The 19,608-nt window shown below is 39.6% G+C and overlaps 1 protein-coding gene across 1 annotated transcript in view; it reads right to left on the bottom strand.

Moving 5' to 3' along the window:
* Positions 1-1,303: 1,303 nt before the first annotated feature.
* The window catches only part of Myh15 (myosin heavy chain 15), a 110,942-nt gene continuing 92,637 nt past the window's right edge, over positions 1,304-19,608 (bottom strand). Inside the window, exons 33-41 of the mRNA XM_048345811.1 lie at positions 19,445-19,560; positions 15,494-15,686; positions 15,058-15,261; positions 10,859-10,984; positions 9,641-9,811; positions 7,900-8,004; positions 4,028-4,123; positions 2,987-3,130; positions 1,304-1,318 (exon numbers count right to left, since the gene is read on the bottom strand). Coding sequence (XP_048201768.1) covers positions 1,304-1,318; positions 2,987-3,130; positions 4,028-4,123; positions 7,900-8,004; positions 9,641-9,811; positions 10,859-10,984; positions 15,058-15,261; positions 15,494-15,686; positions 19,445-19,560 — 1,170 coding nt within the window. The remainder of the gene's footprint in view (positions 1,319-2,986; positions 3,131-4,027; positions 4,124-7,899; positions 8,005-9,640; positions 9,812-10,858; positions 10,985-15,057; positions 15,262-15,493; positions 15,687-19,444; positions 19,561-19,608) is intronic.

A 19,608-nucleotide genomic window follows, 5' to 3' on the forward strand; every position in this document is an offset into this window, starting at 1 on the left:
TCAGAAAAGTTTATACATTAGGGGTTTGTAGCATTTTTTCACTGGCTAAGATCAATGATAAGTAGCCCACTGTTTACTATGTAACATGATTGACATCCTGATAGATCACTCAGGAGCCTTACAACAGATTCAATCCTATACTATTGTGAGTGCCAGACCAGAAGTGACTGTCCACTGTCAGCTATACAAGTAGTGAGGAAAGAGAACTGGACATGGAGTAAGAAGGTGAAGAAACTAAGGCCATAATTGCAACCTAGGACCCATGTCTTATCAATCACAGTCTCCATGTCAAGGCCACAGATCTTCTGTAGGAGAGGCTGGTGCTAGTCACTTTGCTGCTCTATGCATGTCTGGCCAGGACTTTCCAAAGTTGATGGAGATTAGCAGGAGCTAGAAGAGGGGTGGGCCAGAATTTTAGCATTTCAGAGAGTTACTACTAATCTCTGCTAGATCATCTTTCTGATCTGGAGTCATATTTTGAGCTATCACAGTGCCTGGGCCATTTATTGGCCCCATGCATATGAAAGATGTTACTTCACTCTTATCTACTAAACCTGGTGCAAATTCTCTCATTACTAACTTCAGTCCAGAGATAGGCAAAGAAGGAAATTCTTGTTCATATCTCTCCTACATAGCTACATTGCTGCATTACCAAGTCTCCACATTTACACACTGTCAGTCACTGAAGGTCTTGTGGAGAACATAGCCTTAGTGGTTAAACCTCACACCAACAACTAGCCTACTTGATATAATCTTGTAGAATCTGTATCAGTTGGGAAGTTGTTTTTTTACCCACAAGCTCAAAGTGTCTAATTGTGGCTGTCAACTCCATAATTAATGGTTAAAAATATAGAGTCAAGGATGTGGGAAAAGTTAGATAAATTAAGTAACAATTATTTGCCAACATGATCCAAAGGAATCTTATTGACATAAAGATGTCTTCTGAATCCTACTTATAAAGAGGTAATATGGACAAGAAAATAAACCATCATTTCTTTAACATTTTTAACATTCTTTAACCTCAGATTTTTAAAGTTTTCATCTACTGAAAATTTTCTTTGAAATAATAAAAAGGGAGTTTTCTTATCATTGAGAATCAAAGCAGCATCTCCATTAACCCTGGAAGCAAAAATATTTTCCTTAATTACTACATTTTTTTCTAATTGCATTACTTAAAATGCTTTTCACACAAAATAATATATATTTGTAAATGTTTGTTTTTTCTAAGACTTAAGTTTCATGGCATTAATTGGCACTCTCCTTGTGCTTCGCCACAAAATGTCCTTTACAAGAAGAAAAATGCTCATTCTTCATAGACCTGAAAAACAGAATGACAGTGTTTCACCAGAGGAACATGCATCACACCCATGCCAAGTTCTTTCCAGAGGTAAGGAGCCTCAGCCAACTCTTCATTAGCTTCACAGGGAGGCAGGGAATTCAGGCAATTATCTGCATTTCAGAGGGCAGGCCCTGGTAATTCACACCAAGGACATGCTGGGTCACTCTCCATTTCCTGCCTCTCTTCCTCATTGAAGGAAACCATTCTGTAACTACATCACTACAACCCTAGCACACAATTCTTTCAGAAAACCTTGCCCTTGTGTTAGGGCAGTTGGGGGATTAGCAGGTTTTTCTTTAGTGCATGAGAAATAAGTAGTTATTGTACTACCAAGAAGGCTTTCCTACTCATCTCTAGTTTCCCAGTTTTTACTTCATTTTATTTTTCAGTTATGAAAACCTGTGACAACATCAAATGCATGGCAATTCATTAGGATGCCCTGGGACCTCCTCTGTGTAAGGGGAGCACAGGAGGGGCACATTTCTAAGCCAGAAGATTTCATGGTACTGCTAGGTAGACTCTGCATAGAAGACTTTAATTCCAGTGTCACAACACTTCTCAAATTGAGGCCAGAGTTCAAAGCATGTAACTGGATCTCTATAGGGCACTTAGCTCTCAGACAGCTATTTCAGCCTAAGAAAGCTCTGGAGCTACCAATGATTCTTGTATTTCACTTTAAGTATCTTCAGAATAACCAACTTTTAGTCTCTCTGTTAAAGGAGATCATTGTGATCTCTCTTAAGGTACTATTTATTGTTGTTGACCCTATCAATTTATTATGAACTGACAGAGTTATGGTATTCATATATCATCAGTAAAAAGATATATGCACCCAATTATAAAAATGAAGGGATTTTGGCTAAGTGGGCTGGCAATTATTCTAAATACTTCATACTTATTCTTTGAAGAGTAGCTAATACCACATCTCCCAATTTCCTTTAACTCACCTCTGCTAAAGGTATATCTTGTTTAAAAGCTATGTTCCTGGGACAATCTCAGTAAAACAGCAGAAGTTCTTCTCTCTCTGTCAAACATTTAGTTCAGAGTTATTTGTCTCTCTGTCATTTTGCCCATAAAATCAGGGCACTGGCCTTGAGCACTTCATCAGCAACAATATTCAATAACCACAGAAATTTAAGAGATTCTCTATGCTTTGGGAAAAATACTCAGGAGTAAAGCTGAGACCTAGAAAACAGGACTCTGACCTTATAGTCCTTCATTTCTTTCATTTTAAACAACAGTTCCCATTTTGATATAGTACAAAGTCACATACTTGTCTACCATGGACAGAGTTTACTCAGAATTTCCAGGAGATTCATTTGTGCTTTGTAAAGTCATCTTTGTTCTACATACTCCCAAATGTTCTACAAGACAAATTGAAGGTCCAGAGTTCAGAGACCACTAGTTAACCTGGAATTAAACACTTGAGATATAAATAGGATTGGCTTCCCACTCAAATGCTTAGCACTTCAGTACGAGTGACAAGTTAGGATTTAGTCAATAGGGGAGAAATTTGTTTGAACTTGGCTTTTCATTGTCTTATAAGAAAGAATTATAAAAGAAAAATAAGAAATGTCTTGGTGTACTGCTCATTCAATGTCCTGAGCCCTCACCCAACATGTTGTGAGTCTGAGCAGACTCAAATACCTGCTGTACCTTTTTTTCAAGCTCTTTTGCTTTAATCTTGAGTTTATTGACTTGAGATTCTGCTGTCTCTGCCCTTTCCCTCATTTCATTCAGCTCAAGTTGTTGCTTCTTATATTTCGAGAGGTATTGATTAGCTTGTATCTCCTATTAAAAAAAAACAAATATATTGGAAGGATAGATATTGCCATAACTGTATTTTCTGCTCTGATGTGAGAAGTGGAAAATATGAGAGAAATATGAACTTTTAAGTATTGAATGGAGCCTACTATTTTTGTATAAGATATAAGTATTAAGACTTTCTAGCAGGCCTGAAGATCTGTGTTCATAACTGCTGTTCCTTGGCAAATCAGAATCTGGTGTGTAGATTCTACCAGCTGTTCACAGGACAGCCTTCACAGACTTGCTGGGTGATGTAGCAACCACAATTGTTTATCTAATACAATTCAACATCCTATTCTTCCTCTGAATAGAGGAAGCTGAGCTTTTAAATTATATGAATCAATAAATACAATATACAGAGCAGTGCTTATCCAAATAATTTAATCAATACAAAGACCCTCAAAATTATGTGTTCTTTTTTGTAAACACTAAAGTACATGGTACTTATCAACTACATTCCATGTAGCTCTAAATACTAAGCCAAAGATGACAAGTGTACCTCAATGATGGTGGTTTGTCCACAACCATGTTCATACTCATTAGGAAACACACTAAGAACTGCTTTTATGTTCACCTAAAGTTTAGGGGGAAGGTTCTATGATGAAACTCTTCCCCAAATCCCTGCATGATAGCCTGCTCTCATTTGGTTCATTTATTGTAATACATGTATTTGAGTGTAGCTATAAGATGCAGAGAAAGTACTCTGGTTTTCCAGAAGGAAAAGAAGCATAAAGCTTTACTATGAGCAATAGTCTTAACTTGAGCAAAACCTCACAGTAGGAAAACATGAGGTCTGGCTGATCCTCCCTCTCCTAGCTCAGGTCACTGACCACAAGTAAAGGCTGGGATAGCCAGGAGGGTGCAACTGACTAGGGCACTTACCGCTGCCTCCACTTGCTGCTTGTAACTTTGTACTTTCAGCTGAAGTTTGTCCACCAGAGTCTGCATCCTGCTCAAGTTTTTCTTGTCCTCCTCTGCCTGAAACACACAGGGATGCATGCATGTGAAGAATCTAGCAGTGTACACTGGAATGCAGCCTCCCATGTGGAAATAAAAGCTGGAAACTTTATTAAGTATCCAATAACCATTGTGTTTTGTAAAGTGGGCAGGTTTGACTCTATGAATCCCCAAATTTTGAGAAATTAATGAAGACATCTCTGAGCAATGACAGAGCCTTTTCTCTGGACCCATCCTAGCATCTCAACACCTTTGCTTAAGTGGACCTGAAAGCTATTAGATTCAATATAGTCTTTAGTTATTCTGAGAAAATAGTGAAGAAACAAACAGATGGATGGCTCTTCTGACCCTCTATTTTTTCCCATGCCCCTTCAACTAATGTATTTCTACTTTAGGCCTGTTGAAATGTCCAAAGAAAAAATACTTTGACCTGCCAAAAGATGAGGCTGACTTCATAATGACCTAACCTTTTTGCTCAGGTTTTTGTTTTGCCTGGCTCCATTTTACCTCTTCATCAAGTATCAACTGCACTGGTGAATGTTATTACTTGTATCTTCCCCAAAGGCATTAAGAGCATGTGTAAAAGGCCCACTTCCAAATTCATATATGAAAAAGTAGTGGAACTTTTGTGAAAGCAAAGCTCTTGAAAAGTCCTTACGTCATTGGGGCTGCACTGAAAGGAATTGCAAGACCCAGGTCTTTCTTTTATTCTGACCACAAGATAGACAAAATTGCTCCACTATGATGTGTTGTCTCTTCACAGGTCCACTAACAACAGAGCCAAACCAGTCATGAACTGGATCTTCCAAAAACATGAGCCCAAAGACACTTTACATTTTATAAGTTGGGTGCCTCTAGAGTTTTGTTATGGTCATGGGAATTTGACTTAACACAATGACTTTCATTGTCCACACTCTGCCTCACAACAGCCAATTGCAACCAGGCTTCTCTCTCCCTATATCCCCACAGCTCTCTCTCTATTTTGTCTTCTGTATATAAGTTCTCTTCATCACTGGAAGCTGCTTCCTCCACAAAGTTCAGTCTGACAGTAGACAATTACTAACGTTAAACTTACTGAGGCAAGATAAACTCAGGGCTGGACTTGGCTGGGGAGCTGAGATGAGCCTGTGTTTTAAGCAAAATTACTTCTGTCTCTTCCTCTGCCTATTCTCCAGAAACTTAGGCATGTGAAATTTAAAGACGAACAATTATCCACCTATGGAAATCAGCACAAGGTTAATTGCTAATAATAACTTACTGAGGAGGTGATAAAGCAGGCTACACAGAAGAAAGCTATAAAAAGCTAGAAATAGTTGCTAATGTCATTGGTGTTCCTCCCACATGGGAAGGCAATGCCTAGGTTCAGATCTCAGCTCTGAGGCATTCATTAACTGGTAGCCATGGTTGTATAGCAAATGCTCCTTCCAGAGAAGAATTTGCCATATACCTGAGAGATGTGCAGATATCTGATAGCATTCACTGCAGTGCCTTTGGGATCCTCAGTGCCTTCAGAATTTGCAATGCCTTCGGGATCTGGCCCTGAGCCCACACAGTCACCAAGCTGCCTCTATGCAATAACTAGGCATATCAGTTATACATACAGAGTCTGGCATACACCAGGCTCTGCAGTCTCTTGTAGAATCCTCTAGTCGACTATAGTAAAAACCATTTTACTAGGAAGATACATTACTTTTATCTTTGTCATGATAACAGCCTTAGTGTTATTTGTGATTTAGCATACATTGAAATGTGGGGTGATCACATTGTGATATTTCCATACATGCTCCCAGTATACTTTGGTCAGTGGTATTATGAAAAAGCTATCACGAACATCCTGCTTCATAGTATGATGTGTATTCTGATGTTACAGGAGGACTGATGTGACTCAGTACTGACTTTGAATATTTCTGAAGCAGGTAGTATTATCAAGAGGGACTTCTAGTGTTTCTCCCTCTTACAGTGTCTACTGGGTTATCTCACATAAAATAAGTGCTTACAAGGTATTATCTAAACAAGAAAGGTATTATCTGATGCAGTGGTGGAAAATCATTGTGTAATTGAATGGATCTAGTCTAAGCGCTGTAAAGACACTTAGAAGAAATTAGAAATGTGCCTCCACAATATTACATGAGAAATGTGAAGATACTGCAATGAAGTAACAAAGGTAAGCCGCAGTAGAGCGCCACCACATGCCTTGAGACAACATAAAACACACAAATGAAAGAGCATAGCTTTGGTGTTTTGTTCTATAACAGAAGGGTTTTTCTTGTCAGGGAAAGGTAGAGTTTTAGTTTATTCTACCAGTCTTGGAGCTAAAACTCAGGGCTTGGACACTGTCCTTAAACTTACTGGCCCAAAACTAGCACTCTACAACTTGAGCCAATATTATACTTTGAGCTCAATATTATACTTTGTTATTTTTTTGGGGGGGAGATGAGAGTCTCACAGATATCCCTGTCTATACTGGCTTTGAACCACAATCCTCGGACCTCAGCTTCCTGCATACCTAGAATTATAGGTGTGGCCCACTGGTACCTAGATAACATAAAATTATATAGAGAAGAAAGCAATAAGAGGAATCAATGTTAAAAGAAAAAGAAGAAAATCCTGGACATTAACATTATAAAATAGAATTTTACTTCATCAATATAGATGGTTTCCTAATCTTTTTCCAAAGAACAAAATAGCAAACTTCCATATTCCAAAAGTGTTTCTTTACTTAGCCACACATACCATGGGCTCATTCTTCAGTGTCTGTGATACACTTCTTGTTGTTTAACAAAGGTTCATCTTACAAAAATTCAGTCTCTTATCCACTAATAAGAGAGCTGTCTGAGTAGCTCATTTCAACCTAATTAGCTCAATTTGATGTTTCTGGAACATTCTGCTGTTTTCTCAAACACTACACTTCTGGCTTCAAGGAGTAAAAATTCTCTGAAATTTGACAGCAGGAACTAGTATCAGGACCACAGATCCTTAACAGTCCTGTCAAAAAAGCTGCAAGAAGGGGTGCCTAAAATGAGTTTGATGAATTGTGCCATGTGAGAGGGCTAGAAAGAGGGCATTCAAGAACTGAAATATAATGTACTGCAAACCTTTATGGGCAAAGAGAAATCGTATACATGCTTGTGGTCCTTATGAACCATATACCATAACCAGTTATACTGGCATAGAAAACTTCTTATTAACTAGTTAGTGTACAGGTGAAAATGCAAGAAAAAGGGTTTCAAGAAAAGAATACCCAAGAAAATTCACAGGAAAATGTTGCCAAGAAGCTTTTTCTTTCAAACCTCAAGAAGATCCTTAAAAAGTCTGAATAGATAGAGTTCAACACCAGAAGATTTTCATTAATTAATACAGGGTAAAGTTGGTGGTGCATTATCTGCTGGTGAGCCAATCTGAAATGAATATTAAAAAGTGAAACTCAGGAATAGAGTTCTTAATGACTCTGGATCTGTGTACAATCAGAAAACAGGAGTGGGAAGGTCCCATGGAGTGAGGAGTCAGCATCCTGTGTAATCTGCTGGAGATGGCCACCCTAAGCCTCTACATCACTTCATTTACGTGTTGTTCTCACTCAGCCTCTCACAGGAAGGCATCTTTCTGAAAGCACTGTGAAAAGGGACAGGCCTCACCCTCTGACAGCACAGAGCCCTTGGAGGTGAGTCAGAGTCTGCTGCTGAGGGTGATCTAAGCTTCAGAAGACCTCGGGGTCCCAGAGGCCATTTCAGGCTGTAAGGATAGAGCTGTCATAGATAGAGCCCAGCCATGCACACAAGGATGGTTTCCTGAAGTACCTGAAGAGTCAGCTCTTTGATGCTTCGCTCCAGTCTGCGAGCTTCCCTCTGGGCCTCTGCTTTGCGATGGAGCTCACCATCCAGTTCACCTTCCAGTTCACGCACCTGAAACCAAGCCAATAGTGTCAGACCACACATGGGTGACAAAGCTGCATTGTTATTTGCAAGCTGAAAAACCATTTGGAATTGGATGAAATAGTACAAGGAAGATGTGTCTGCTCTCTTTCTCATAGACGCAATTGCAAGCTGTCTGGGAAAACCTTCACTGCAATGAGTCAACTGAATTCTGTAATCTCATAAAAGGATTGCTAAGACCCTGAAGGATGCCAAAGGCTGGTACAAATAACGGAATAAGATTCTCTTCTTATGTTACAGAGTCATACCCACACTCCCACGTGAACATATGCATAGAGATCTGCTACACACACCAGTCATAGAGGATTCAACATATTCACTGCTTGATCTTAAGCTTCTTCCTCTGTGTTTGGCTCAGGCTCTAAAGAAATCAGACCCTAAGCTCTGTCACACACGTCACACAGCCTTACAGCCCTGTGTTGTGGAAGAGCTATAGTGTGGAACTGCCTGTGTCCATACAGAGATATGCCAACACGATCAGCACAGCACACATTACACAAGATGCACCACATACCAATGCTAGTCATAGAGCTAGAACTAAAAATGCCTATGGTTGACGTATTTTGAGTTGTTGTTTTTTTTACAAAATGACATAGAGATCTGAGTTTATTCTCATATGTGGATGTCAGTTTCCCCCCTACTATTTTTTAATAAGGCTACTTTAAAAATTTTTCCAATGTATATTTTTGGCAACTTTATCATGAATCAGATAGTGTGCTCAGTGCTGATGGTTCATACTTGTAAAAAAGCGATACATTATTTTTGAAAAGACTTTTTGAACTACCTATTTCCAGTTTGGCATTCTTTGAAAAAAAGCTATTTTCTTCTACTTTGTAAAATGTGTGTGTACTGTGCTATATACATAATCAATAGAAGTTGATTTAATAACTTAGGCTGGACATAGTTGTTCATATCGGAAATATAAGCTACCCAGAAGGGAAAAATGCAAAGACTGAGGTTTGTAGCTGGCCTAGCACAAGCAGATGACCCTATCTAAAAAAAGAAAACTAAAATGAAAAAAAGGGACATGGCTCATGTGGTATAGAAAACTGACAATCTATTAAGTCTGAGGCCCTGTCAAACCCCTCTGTAAAGGAAAATAAATGTATTTAATGACTTAATAGTGCTTCCTATGTGTTTTTAAGCTTTATAGAATAGATTCTACATCATTTCTGTCAGCTTTTGTTTTAGTTGCACTTAGTCTTTTTAGGTCATGGATTGGTTTGCCTTTCTTGGTTTGCATTCTCAGCAGAGTAAATGAGAGAAGTAGAGGTAAAGAAATAATACTTCAAGACTGTATTTAGAGACAGTGGGTCATGCCATCTGTAAAGAGCAAGAGCTAGTACAGAATGGAAGGAGACATATCCTCACCTAGCAGAAAGAGGGAAGGCACAGCTCATTCATGGTGACAAAAAGTCCTACTTACTGACTTAAATTCAGGCAAAAATGGATTGATATATTGAGATCAAACACCTTTAGAGATCTGAAAGTGCTAACAGTAAAGGTGATGAGGTGGTGAGGATATTATATACTATGACATTGCAGGACAATAAACTTTTGAATTGGGAGTCATCAAGTCTCCATAGATTCTCAGGAAAACTCCTACCTTGGATTCTAGTTTCTGGATTTGCTTTCTGCTCCCCAGCAAGGAAGTTTGCTCAGCTTCATCCAGCCTTTTCTGCAAGTCTCTAATTGTCTGCTCCATATTCATTCTCATTTTTCCCAAATGGGCATTGGTGTCTTGCTCCTTCTTCAGTTCTTCTGACATCATTGCTGCCTAGGAATGAAGGAAAGGCACTGAGCTAGTACAGTAACCAATCAATATTGACATTTCTACCAACTAGCTTCAGTTCCTGTCCTAACAGGATACCATTCTTTCCTAGATATATTTAATCTCTTGCTACCATGCTGTATTTATTAATTCAGTCACTTCCGGGTTATTGACCAGTGAGGCAATGAACATCAGCAGCTGCAGAGGAGAGCCTGGGCTGAGCAGTGGTGAAAAAAGAGCATCTAAACATTGGAAGATAACAACTATGTTGAAGAAAAATGGCCAACTAAAGCATTGGGTTTTAATTGAATAACATACCCAGAATGTCATTTGTTATTCAAAAGTATGGAAAACTGCCTATAAAAATATTTTTAAAGCTCACTTCTATAGTTCTGTGATTTTCTACTGTAAACAAATTTAGGCTCTAGGAATTGGGCAGCATCTGCTGTTCTCAGTGACAATGTGACACAAGCAAGCTGAGTTATGAGGCTTGCTTTTAACTTTGGCTATCTGTACAATGGCGGGCAGCCAACCCTGAGCTAGTGTCATCAAGGAAAAGCAATGCCATCAACAATTTAAAATTTGCAGATAAAGATGGTCCACCAGACCTCAAGCATTTCTTTACTAGCCTAATCTTACTACCCAAGCAGTAGAATGGAGTGCAAAACCTAAGTTACTAAAGCATTCATTTCAGATCATCATCATAAAACCGCCAGAGGCCCCAGGACAAGGATTTATAAGGAAACATAGAAAGAATTGTTTCTAGACATTTGGTGTATTGATTTAAAACTTAAGGGAAAAACTCTTGCTTCCAAAGATTTTGCTTCTAGCAATTCAACTGTTCCTTTCCATTGCCCCAGTAAGTTGGAAGGGAAGAGCTAATTGGCCTAATTGTGCAAGCTGAGCAGAGGGAGTCACAGAGGTCAGCTAACCTCCTGCTGATCATATGGGGAATCAATGGACTGTGTGGGGCAGCAAATGGGCTCCCGCCTCTGGGTTGCTGCTCCAGTGAACTCTGGAAGGCAGGTTCAAGCAGGCAGTCAACACACCCACCTCAACAGCAGCCTTCTTGGCCTTTTCTTCTGCCCTTTGACACTGCTGAATCATCTGTTCTGTTTCTTTCTGCATCCGACCAACATCTTCCTCCAATTTCTTCTTCTGGCTGAGGAGACTTATGTTCTAAGGAAAAGCAGCATTGCTGTCAGACAACTTGAGAATAGCAGTGCAAATGCAGTTGGTCTGTTCAGGCCAAGAAATAGAGGTGGCTCTTACAAGAGAAATCTTATCCATCAGTCAGGTTCACTTAAGCAAAACTTCCAACCCCAGATGGCTTTTGGTGTCAAAGACCTGTGTGAATGGAAGGGATTTCATCTATCTAGAGGATCAGAATGAAAGAGATGGCAGGCCCAGGCAGAAAGGAGAAACTTGTCCCAGATAACCTACAGCCCAAACATGGATATGATTTTTAACTTGGTGAAGAACATTTTCCTGCTTTTAAATGTGCTGGAAACAAGTATCTACAAGGGGAAGCTGGGGTCACCTGCAGCCCTCTGGGGAACATGAGGTTGGAGAGTGAAAGTCACAGTTCCAGCATGCTGCTCCAGGAAGAAAACCAATTTTCTTCTCTACCCCACTGCCTTCCTGCTTACTCTGCAGTGAGGAGAAAGTAGGCAAAGCAGCCCACCAAAACCCTAGCCTCCAGCCCCAGGACCCCCATTAAGTGGAGGAGGCTTTGTGCACCGCAGCTGGGGCTGCCCTAATTCTTTCCTTTCTGAGTCTGACACTAAGGCCAAAGCTCCCTGTGCTACATCTGGTCTGTCTTTGAAGCACAGCCTTTTTGAGGGTGTGAAACTTTAGCACATAGCACGTGTATAAAAGGCACCACTTTCTAGCTTTTATTTCTTCTTTCAGTTCATCCTTCATATTATCCTTTCCCTTTTCTATAACTAGAGCCTCTCTCAGGGGAAGGATTAATGCTTGGAAGTAGAGAGAAAGACATTCCAGCCTCACTGACTCTGCTTACCCCCTCCATGGCATAAAAGATCAAGACTGCTCCCCTCTGTCCTGTGGAAAACCAGGCCCTGTGCACCCTAAATCCCCTCCACCACACACACACACACACACACACACACACACACACACACACGTGACCTAGAAGAGGTGAGTGCATTTACATGAAGTGTTTTATGAGAGTTCACTCTTTATTTGTAAAGGAAGGCACACATTGGAGCACTCATTTGTTTGCAACAGAATCACTTAAAATGTGCTACAGACATAGCAGTTAAAATATTTACAAGTTGAAGAGCTCTATGATTGATACTTTTTCTTCCACGTTTCTGACTGTATTTTTCCTTCTCCTCCTTTTTCTCCTTTTCCCTGACTCACTCCTCCACTCTCTTCCTTTCCTTTACTCTCTTACTCTTGCTTTCTCTGTATCTATGTCTTTATCTCTCTCACTTCCTCCCCAGCCCCACAATGGGTTTAGGGTTTTTTTTTTTATCACACTGGGAATCCTGGTGCTTTATCAGTTATGATATGTATGCCACTATCAAGTAATTGATCACCAATTAGTTATTAAGTACTGCAGACACTAGATAACTGACCTTAAAAATTCCATATCCTAGATTCCACAGAAGGCTCAATATAGAACTCCCCTATGACCCAGCAGCCCCACTGTTGGGTATCTATCCAAAAGACCACAAACAAAATCACAGTAATGCCACCAGAACAACAATGTTCATCGCAGCACAATTTGTCATAGCGAGAAGCTGGAACCAACCCAGATGCCCCTCCATAGATGAATGGATCAGGAAAATGTGGTACATTTACACAATGGAATTTTATGCCTCTATCAGAAAGAATGACATTGTTCCATTTGTAAGGAAATGGAAGGACTTGGAAAAAGTTATACTAAGTGAAGTGAGCCAGACCCAAAGAAACATGGACTCTATGGCCTCCCTTATTGGGAATAATTAGTACAGGTTTAGGCAAGCCATAGCAGAGCATCACAAGGCCCAATAGCTATACCCTTTTGAACACATAAGATGATGCTAAGTGAAATGAACTCCATATTATGGAAACAAGTGATATATCACAGTTGTAACTACTTTCAACGTCCTATGTGTATGTGTAGTTTCTATTATTGATGATGTTCTTGTATCACCTTCCTATGGTTGTACCTACACTATCTCTGTAACCTTATCTGAGTATATTGGAAACCGTGTTTACTGGTATGGGAAGTAGGAAATTCAAAGGGAATACCAAATTTGAGAGACACAGGGTAAAAAAAGAGAAATAACTACAAAAGCAATACTTGCAAAACTGTTTGGTGTAAGTGAACTGAACATCTGGGGGGGGAGGGAAAGGGGGGGAGGGAGGGGGGCATGAGGGACAAGGCAACAAACAGTACAAGAAATGTATCCAATGCCCAACGTATGATACTGTAACCTCTCTGTACATCAGTTTGATAATAAAAATTTGAGAAAAAAATTCCATATCCTATTGTTTAATCCTATTGCCACATGGCACTGAGATAAACTTTGTTCAAGGAGAAATGATTTTTTTTTGTTTTCTCCTTTGGTATCTGGCATTGAACCCAAGGCACCTTACATACTAGGGTAGTCTCATGCTCGACCAAAGCTATAGCTTACCAGCTACCCCCAGGAAAAGAGGATAGCCTAATCAAAAGTGTTGGACTGCTTGAAGCAAGCATTTTCTCCATGATCTACAAATAGATTTTTGTGGACACACAATCAAACTGTAGCCATAGGCTAATTGGAGCATCTTTCATTAGACATTTCTACTTTATATATTCCTTGGTACAATCTTTCTCAATATAGGAAAATCTGAAATTCTTTGTGATGCAGGATTATCTAACACCTTGAAGAACTTGTAGTATTTCTGGACTCTGCCTACTAACTGTCAGTGGCACTTCTCAGTCACTGTGGTAACCAAAATGTCTCCACAGATGTTTCTCAACACCAAATATGGCAGTCTGTCTCTAGTTGCTTTAATCTATCTTTCAGAGCAATCAGCATAGTAAAACTTCTAAAATGTGATTGTGATAACTTCACTCTCCACTACTCAAAATTCTTCAGTGGATTCTCATTATCTGCACACAGAAATTCAAGCTTCATCAGTCTCAGACTAAAAGTCCTACCTGTCTCTGAACATCACTTCTGCTCACCTCTCCCATTCACTCTGTGCTCTGATATATGAGTATCCCTTAAGGGCCCCAATTTCCTTCCCCTCGGTACCTTCCCTGATATTTCTCTTTACCTAGCTGATTTCTTCCATGTTTCATAACATAGGTAAAGAATGGTGTGCATCCACCCATGTCTGGGGTCATCAGAAAAGGCTTTCTCAAGGGGTGGGGTATCTCTCATTGAAATACTTACAGAAGTGGAGTACATTTGTTCACTTAGGCCTTTGATGTTTGAGAACAGAAGTGTTCTCAATGTGGGAAGCTACATTGTACATTGTATGTCATTATCAGGTTTCCTATCCAGGTTGTGGTAGGCCCTAAAAATACTAATGTGATCCATTCATTTCAAGTTTAGGTCCCAGCCTTTGTGGCTCCTTCTGATTCCAGGAGAATAATGAAGGAGCTAAGAATTTACTTCATGGCACTTAATAACCTTACATGGAAACCCAGAGTTCTGACAGCTTAATTTTTCTGTTAGTAACCATTTGTTTTAGAGATTCCCTGTACTTGACAGGAACATTTTTCTTTAAGCTCTGGATGATGGGGGGAGGAAGTAGCATAAAGAAGATAGCAGGAAAATTGTTCCAAAATAGCAAGAAAGTCTGATCATTCCTGCAGCATCCTCACTGCGATGACTTCACAGTCCATTCTTCCACAGAAGGCCCAGCGTTGTTGACTGAACTGTATCTCTCAGAAAACTTCTGGGGATGAAATTTCTAAACACTAGTTTTTGGACATTGGCCCTAAAAGAAGTGATAAAGTATTCACATGGCTTCTATTCGGTATAATGAGTGTTCTTATAAAGAGGGGAAATTGGGGAATAGCTACCTAGACATTCATGGATGGAAGATGATATAAACCAAGTGAGAATGCCTTGGAAAGGCAAGGCAAGAGAGTAAGGCATTGACAAGACAAGGAATTCAAAAGATAGCCAAGGAACAATAGCATGGAAACATGGCTTTGATTTCGAATGCTCAGGATCCCTAGGGCAGGAACCACTACCTCCAACCCACCGATTCAGCTAATGGAGAGGGTTTATGGACCCCACCTGAGTGTGGAAAAGATTGATTTTTTCTGTAACTTCCAGGAGCTCTTTTTCAGCCAGCCTACGCCCACGTTCTGTCTGCTCTTGCAAGCACCTCAGTTCCTCTAGTTCAGACTGAAGAAGAGAGTTTCGCTGCTCAGCCAGAGTCACCTGTTCCTTTAGATCACTGTTCAGGTGTATGCTGTCATCAAGCTGCACTTGAAGGTCCTGTAAGAGGAAACATGAGCCGGGAGCACAGATCCTTCTGAATTGAATCTGGGATGTGCTCCTTTGCATACGTGCTCTGAAAAGATCTCCTCTTATTAGAATAGAATCACATTCCCTTCATCCTTGAAGGGTGAATTGTTTCCACCTTTATTACTCAGTTGGGTCTGTTGCTTAGTTTAGTAAATATGCAGAAATACTTCCACTACCATCTCATGTTATAGTTTGAAAATACCTTCATTTGACTCTGAAGTTGGCCCAAGGATTTTGTTGTCTGGGACACCTGTCGATTGGCAGAACAAAGCTGGAGTTCCATTTCCTTGAGGTCTCCTTCCATCTTCTTCTTCAGCCTGGTAGCCTCAATTCTGTGCCTAACTTCCGAATCCAGACTAGACTGCAGGGAATCCATTGCACACTGCTGTTTGCTCCTAATTTTAGAATAGCATTCAGAAGGAAAATATCACATATCCAAATCAAGATAACTTGCCTGCTGTGTTCACAACACGTTAGGAAATTTTAAAACTATATTTAAATTTAAATTTTTTCAGTCATTAACAAAATTAGTCTGAAGTGTTTAGATTTTATAAACAGAAGAGTTTGGGGGTTATGATAGTGAGCTCATTAGAACAGACTATGATTTCCAACCAAAATTCTGCAAAGAATCAAGGAAGTGCCCACATCTTTTCAAGGTTCCTGAGGGATAGAATAAGACTTATCTGAGATCATCTGATAGATGATCTAAGCAAATCCCTAGATTTCCAAGAGTGCCTAAAGATAAGGAATGGAGATTATTTTAGGCAGCCATAATATTAATTTAAACTATTCCAATGACAAACAAAAGAGTCTGAATAGGACCAGAAAGAGTTAAAAGTCCTAAGAGACAGCAATATTGCTCTAATGGCTTGTAGATACTACATCCTATCTAATCCTATGGTTATCTCTAATCCTATGGTTATCTCTCTCTAGGAGTTTGAGATGGCAGGATTGGCTGAGAAAACCCGATGCTCTTTGATATTGAATTATTCCTTCACAGAAACAAACACTTTGCAAAACCACATTTGCAAAGAAATGGAAAAAATCTATGAGACAATTGAGGCGAGTCAGAAAATTTCAATTCTCAATACTCTTTCTGAGAGCTGAAGACTGTAATTTAATGAGTTGAAGGACTTGGACTGTAGTAAGATGTACCACTAAAAGTCTCAATCAAATGAAATGTGTGTGTTTGTGTGTTTGTGAGTGTGTGTGTGTGTGTGTGTGTGTGTGTGTGTGTGTGCTTACCAGTACTGAGGCTTGAACTCATATCCTTGTTCTCTTTCTTGGCTTTGTTCACAGCTGGTGCTGGGCCATACCTCCAGCCCAGCTCTTTTGTTGTTTAATTGTAGTCCTGTAAACTTTTCTGCTCAGGCTGGCTTTGAACTGTCATCCTCAAGTTTCAGCCTCCTGTATAGGTAAGCCTCCTGGGTAGGCATGAGCCACTGGCACCCAGCTCAAATTTTTATTTGTGTGTGCCTGCATCAAAGGAGCCCACCTTCTAGAATGACTCTAAAGAGTGACTCATTTTCTATCTCAATCCACCTTGAACTGTGGGCAAAAATTAACTTATATTGTCTTAATTTATCAAGATTGGGTTGTTGTTCATCAGGACAAGTTCAGTCTTTCAGAAAGACCTGTCATACTAAGCTCACTCATCAAACAGGGCCCTCGTGCTGGTTAGATAACATGGAAGACAGGAGAGAGAAGTCCTTTCCTTCTTCCTCATAGAGTTTCTCAGAGCAGATAGAGAAAATGTAACTGTCTTGGGTCAAGAACAAAGTCACATTGAACTGTCATGGAGCCAGCTTCCTGACATCTGAAGTGACCTGAAAGCTACCTAGGCTGTAGGTGAGTAAGAGTATGGTTGGAATTCCCACTTGGATCTAAGGGAAACTCACTTTTAATGACAAGGTTTCTCTTCTGGAGGAAGGGAACTCAGCGGCAGTTACTGAAATGTATGAGAAGTAAGCCATCTGGCTCTATAGCCCAGGGTTAGAGTCACCGCTTTGCCAGCCTCATCTCAGGAGACCACACTAGTTTTCTTACCTATCCTTAGGCACTGTGACTTTGTTTACCTCTCAGAGCACAGTCCATTAGGCCTAGAGTTACAAAAAGTTAAATGGACTCTTAAAGGCTAAATTATGTATCTCCCAAATTCCTATATTGGAGCCTCAAACCCAGTACCCCAGAATATGACTGTATTTGGAGGCAGGACCTTATGGAGAGCCTATGAAAGGGTAATTGAGATAAAATTAGACAGTGTGGGTAGGGCACTGATTCCCTAACTCTAGTATCCTCATAAAAGGAGAAAGGCACCATACATGAAAGATCACACAGGGACACATCAAGAAGGCAGTCATCTTCCTGACAGCCGAAGACAGAAGCCTCAGGAGAAATCAAGTCTAATAACTCCTTCCTCTCAGATTTGTAGTCTTCAGAACTATGAGAAAATTCGTGTTGAACAAGCACCCAGTCTCTGCGTTTTGTGGTAACAGTCATTGCAAACTACTATAGGTGCACTCATACAAAACAGCACAGAATGCTTTAAAATGTTTTCTCTCTTCCAGAGGGGACATTCTCATTTCCCCATAGCCAGCTCTCCCTACACAGAAAGTCCAAAGCATCCCGGCTTGATAGTCAAAATCCTCAGTACAGAAATGCATTCTAAGGCAGCAAACAGAATGTTTCCAGTGTTGTCTATGCAACTCCATGGGTGCCCATGGACCAGTGATGTGTGCTATTGTTTAAGAGGGATGGAAATAACACAGGCCTGGAGAATGTCTGGTACACAATCAACACATTTTGTGCAAAATGAAGAATCTTTGAAATGTAAACTCCCTCAAGTATATTTTTGAAAGAAAAAAAATAAAGCAATGAAGTCTAGTGGCAGCTATGTAAGACATTCTTTTTGTTCAGTTTGTTGTTTTCTTTTTAAAACAAATACAAATTGAGAAGTGAAATTAAATGTTAAAATCTGGACAAAAAGGTTAAAATATTGGAAACTTTCTAATTTCAGATATAGTATATAATATAATAGTTCATTAAGCTAATTTTTTCTGTTATAATATTGTTCATCCATATTGGAGATACATGATTTTTCTCCTTGGTCCAAATATATACAGTTTAGCATATCTGGCCTGTATAGCTTTGATTTAAAGAAACAGATCAAATAAATCATATAATCATCATTAATTCCGCATGTTTACAATTGTACCTGTGATCTACAGAGTGTGAAGCACTTTACCAACATCACTTTGGTGGTATTCCTCACCTCCTTCTGTGATGTGTGGGGCCATGTTTCTCCCCTTCACAGCCCCGAGAACTAAGAAGTGTAATGTTTCAAGTCACCAGCTTGCTATAACAAAGTTAAAGAAAGATCTAGGCAAGCCAGGAGTCCTATCTAATTCACTTTTCAGACTATCAAAAGTTCAGAAAGTTTCAACAAGGAACATGGAGAACATGAACATCACTCTCTTTGATCAAACATTAACTTTAATGTACAGCACCAAATTATTAATCCTTTCTTCCTTTGGCCTTATCACTGTGTTTCTTGAAAGTTTAAAAGAACAACATACTGCAGTAGACCTGGACCGTATACCTAGTCCTTATATATGTGATTGTAGGATTGATTGATATGTTATCTTTGGTCTCAAGTAAGACCAATGTGGTTGAATACATAAGAAAACCACAAAAATTGGCAGTTATTGTGTATTGGAATTCCTTTATGAAATATACTGGTATAAATAATTGAAAATTCTTCATAGAGTTAGATCATATTTTTGAGGAAATGTTGCTTCAAGAGTCATCAGTATTCAAACACAATTAATATTGTTCATTCAAAAATTCTGAACCATGGCAGGAAGCAGATGCTCACACCTACAATCCTATTTACTCAGGAGGCTGAGATCTGAGGATCATGGTACAGGCTAGCCTAGTTAAGAAAGTTCATCATGAGACTCTTATCTCAAATTAATCACCAAAAAGCTGGAAATGGAGTTATGGTTCAAATGATAGAGCACTAGCCTTGAGAAAAAAAAAACTCAGGGACAACCCCCATACCCTGAGATGAAGACCCAAGGTCAGCATGCATATCCCCACCCCCACCCCAATCCTGAACCACGTAACCGTTGCTCATCCACATAATCTTACATACCTAAAATTGTCTATTTCTTCTTCTTTCTCTGAAAGCTTTCTTTCCAGTTCTTCTTTAGCTTCTAAGAGTTCATGCTGGAAATGAGCAATCTTGCATTCATTCCGTTCCAGAGCTCCCTGTAATGAAAAAATAAAAAAGGATTTGATGAATACTCAGTTGGACAA

The sequence above is a fragment of the Perognathus longimembris genome, chromosome 5 (assembly GCF_023159225.1).
Source record: "Perognathus longimembris pacificus isolate PPM17 chromosome 5, ASM2315922v1, whole genome shotgun sequence".
NCBI lineage: Eukaryota > Metazoa > Chordata > Mammalia > Rodentia > Heteromyidae > Perognathus > Perognathus longimembris.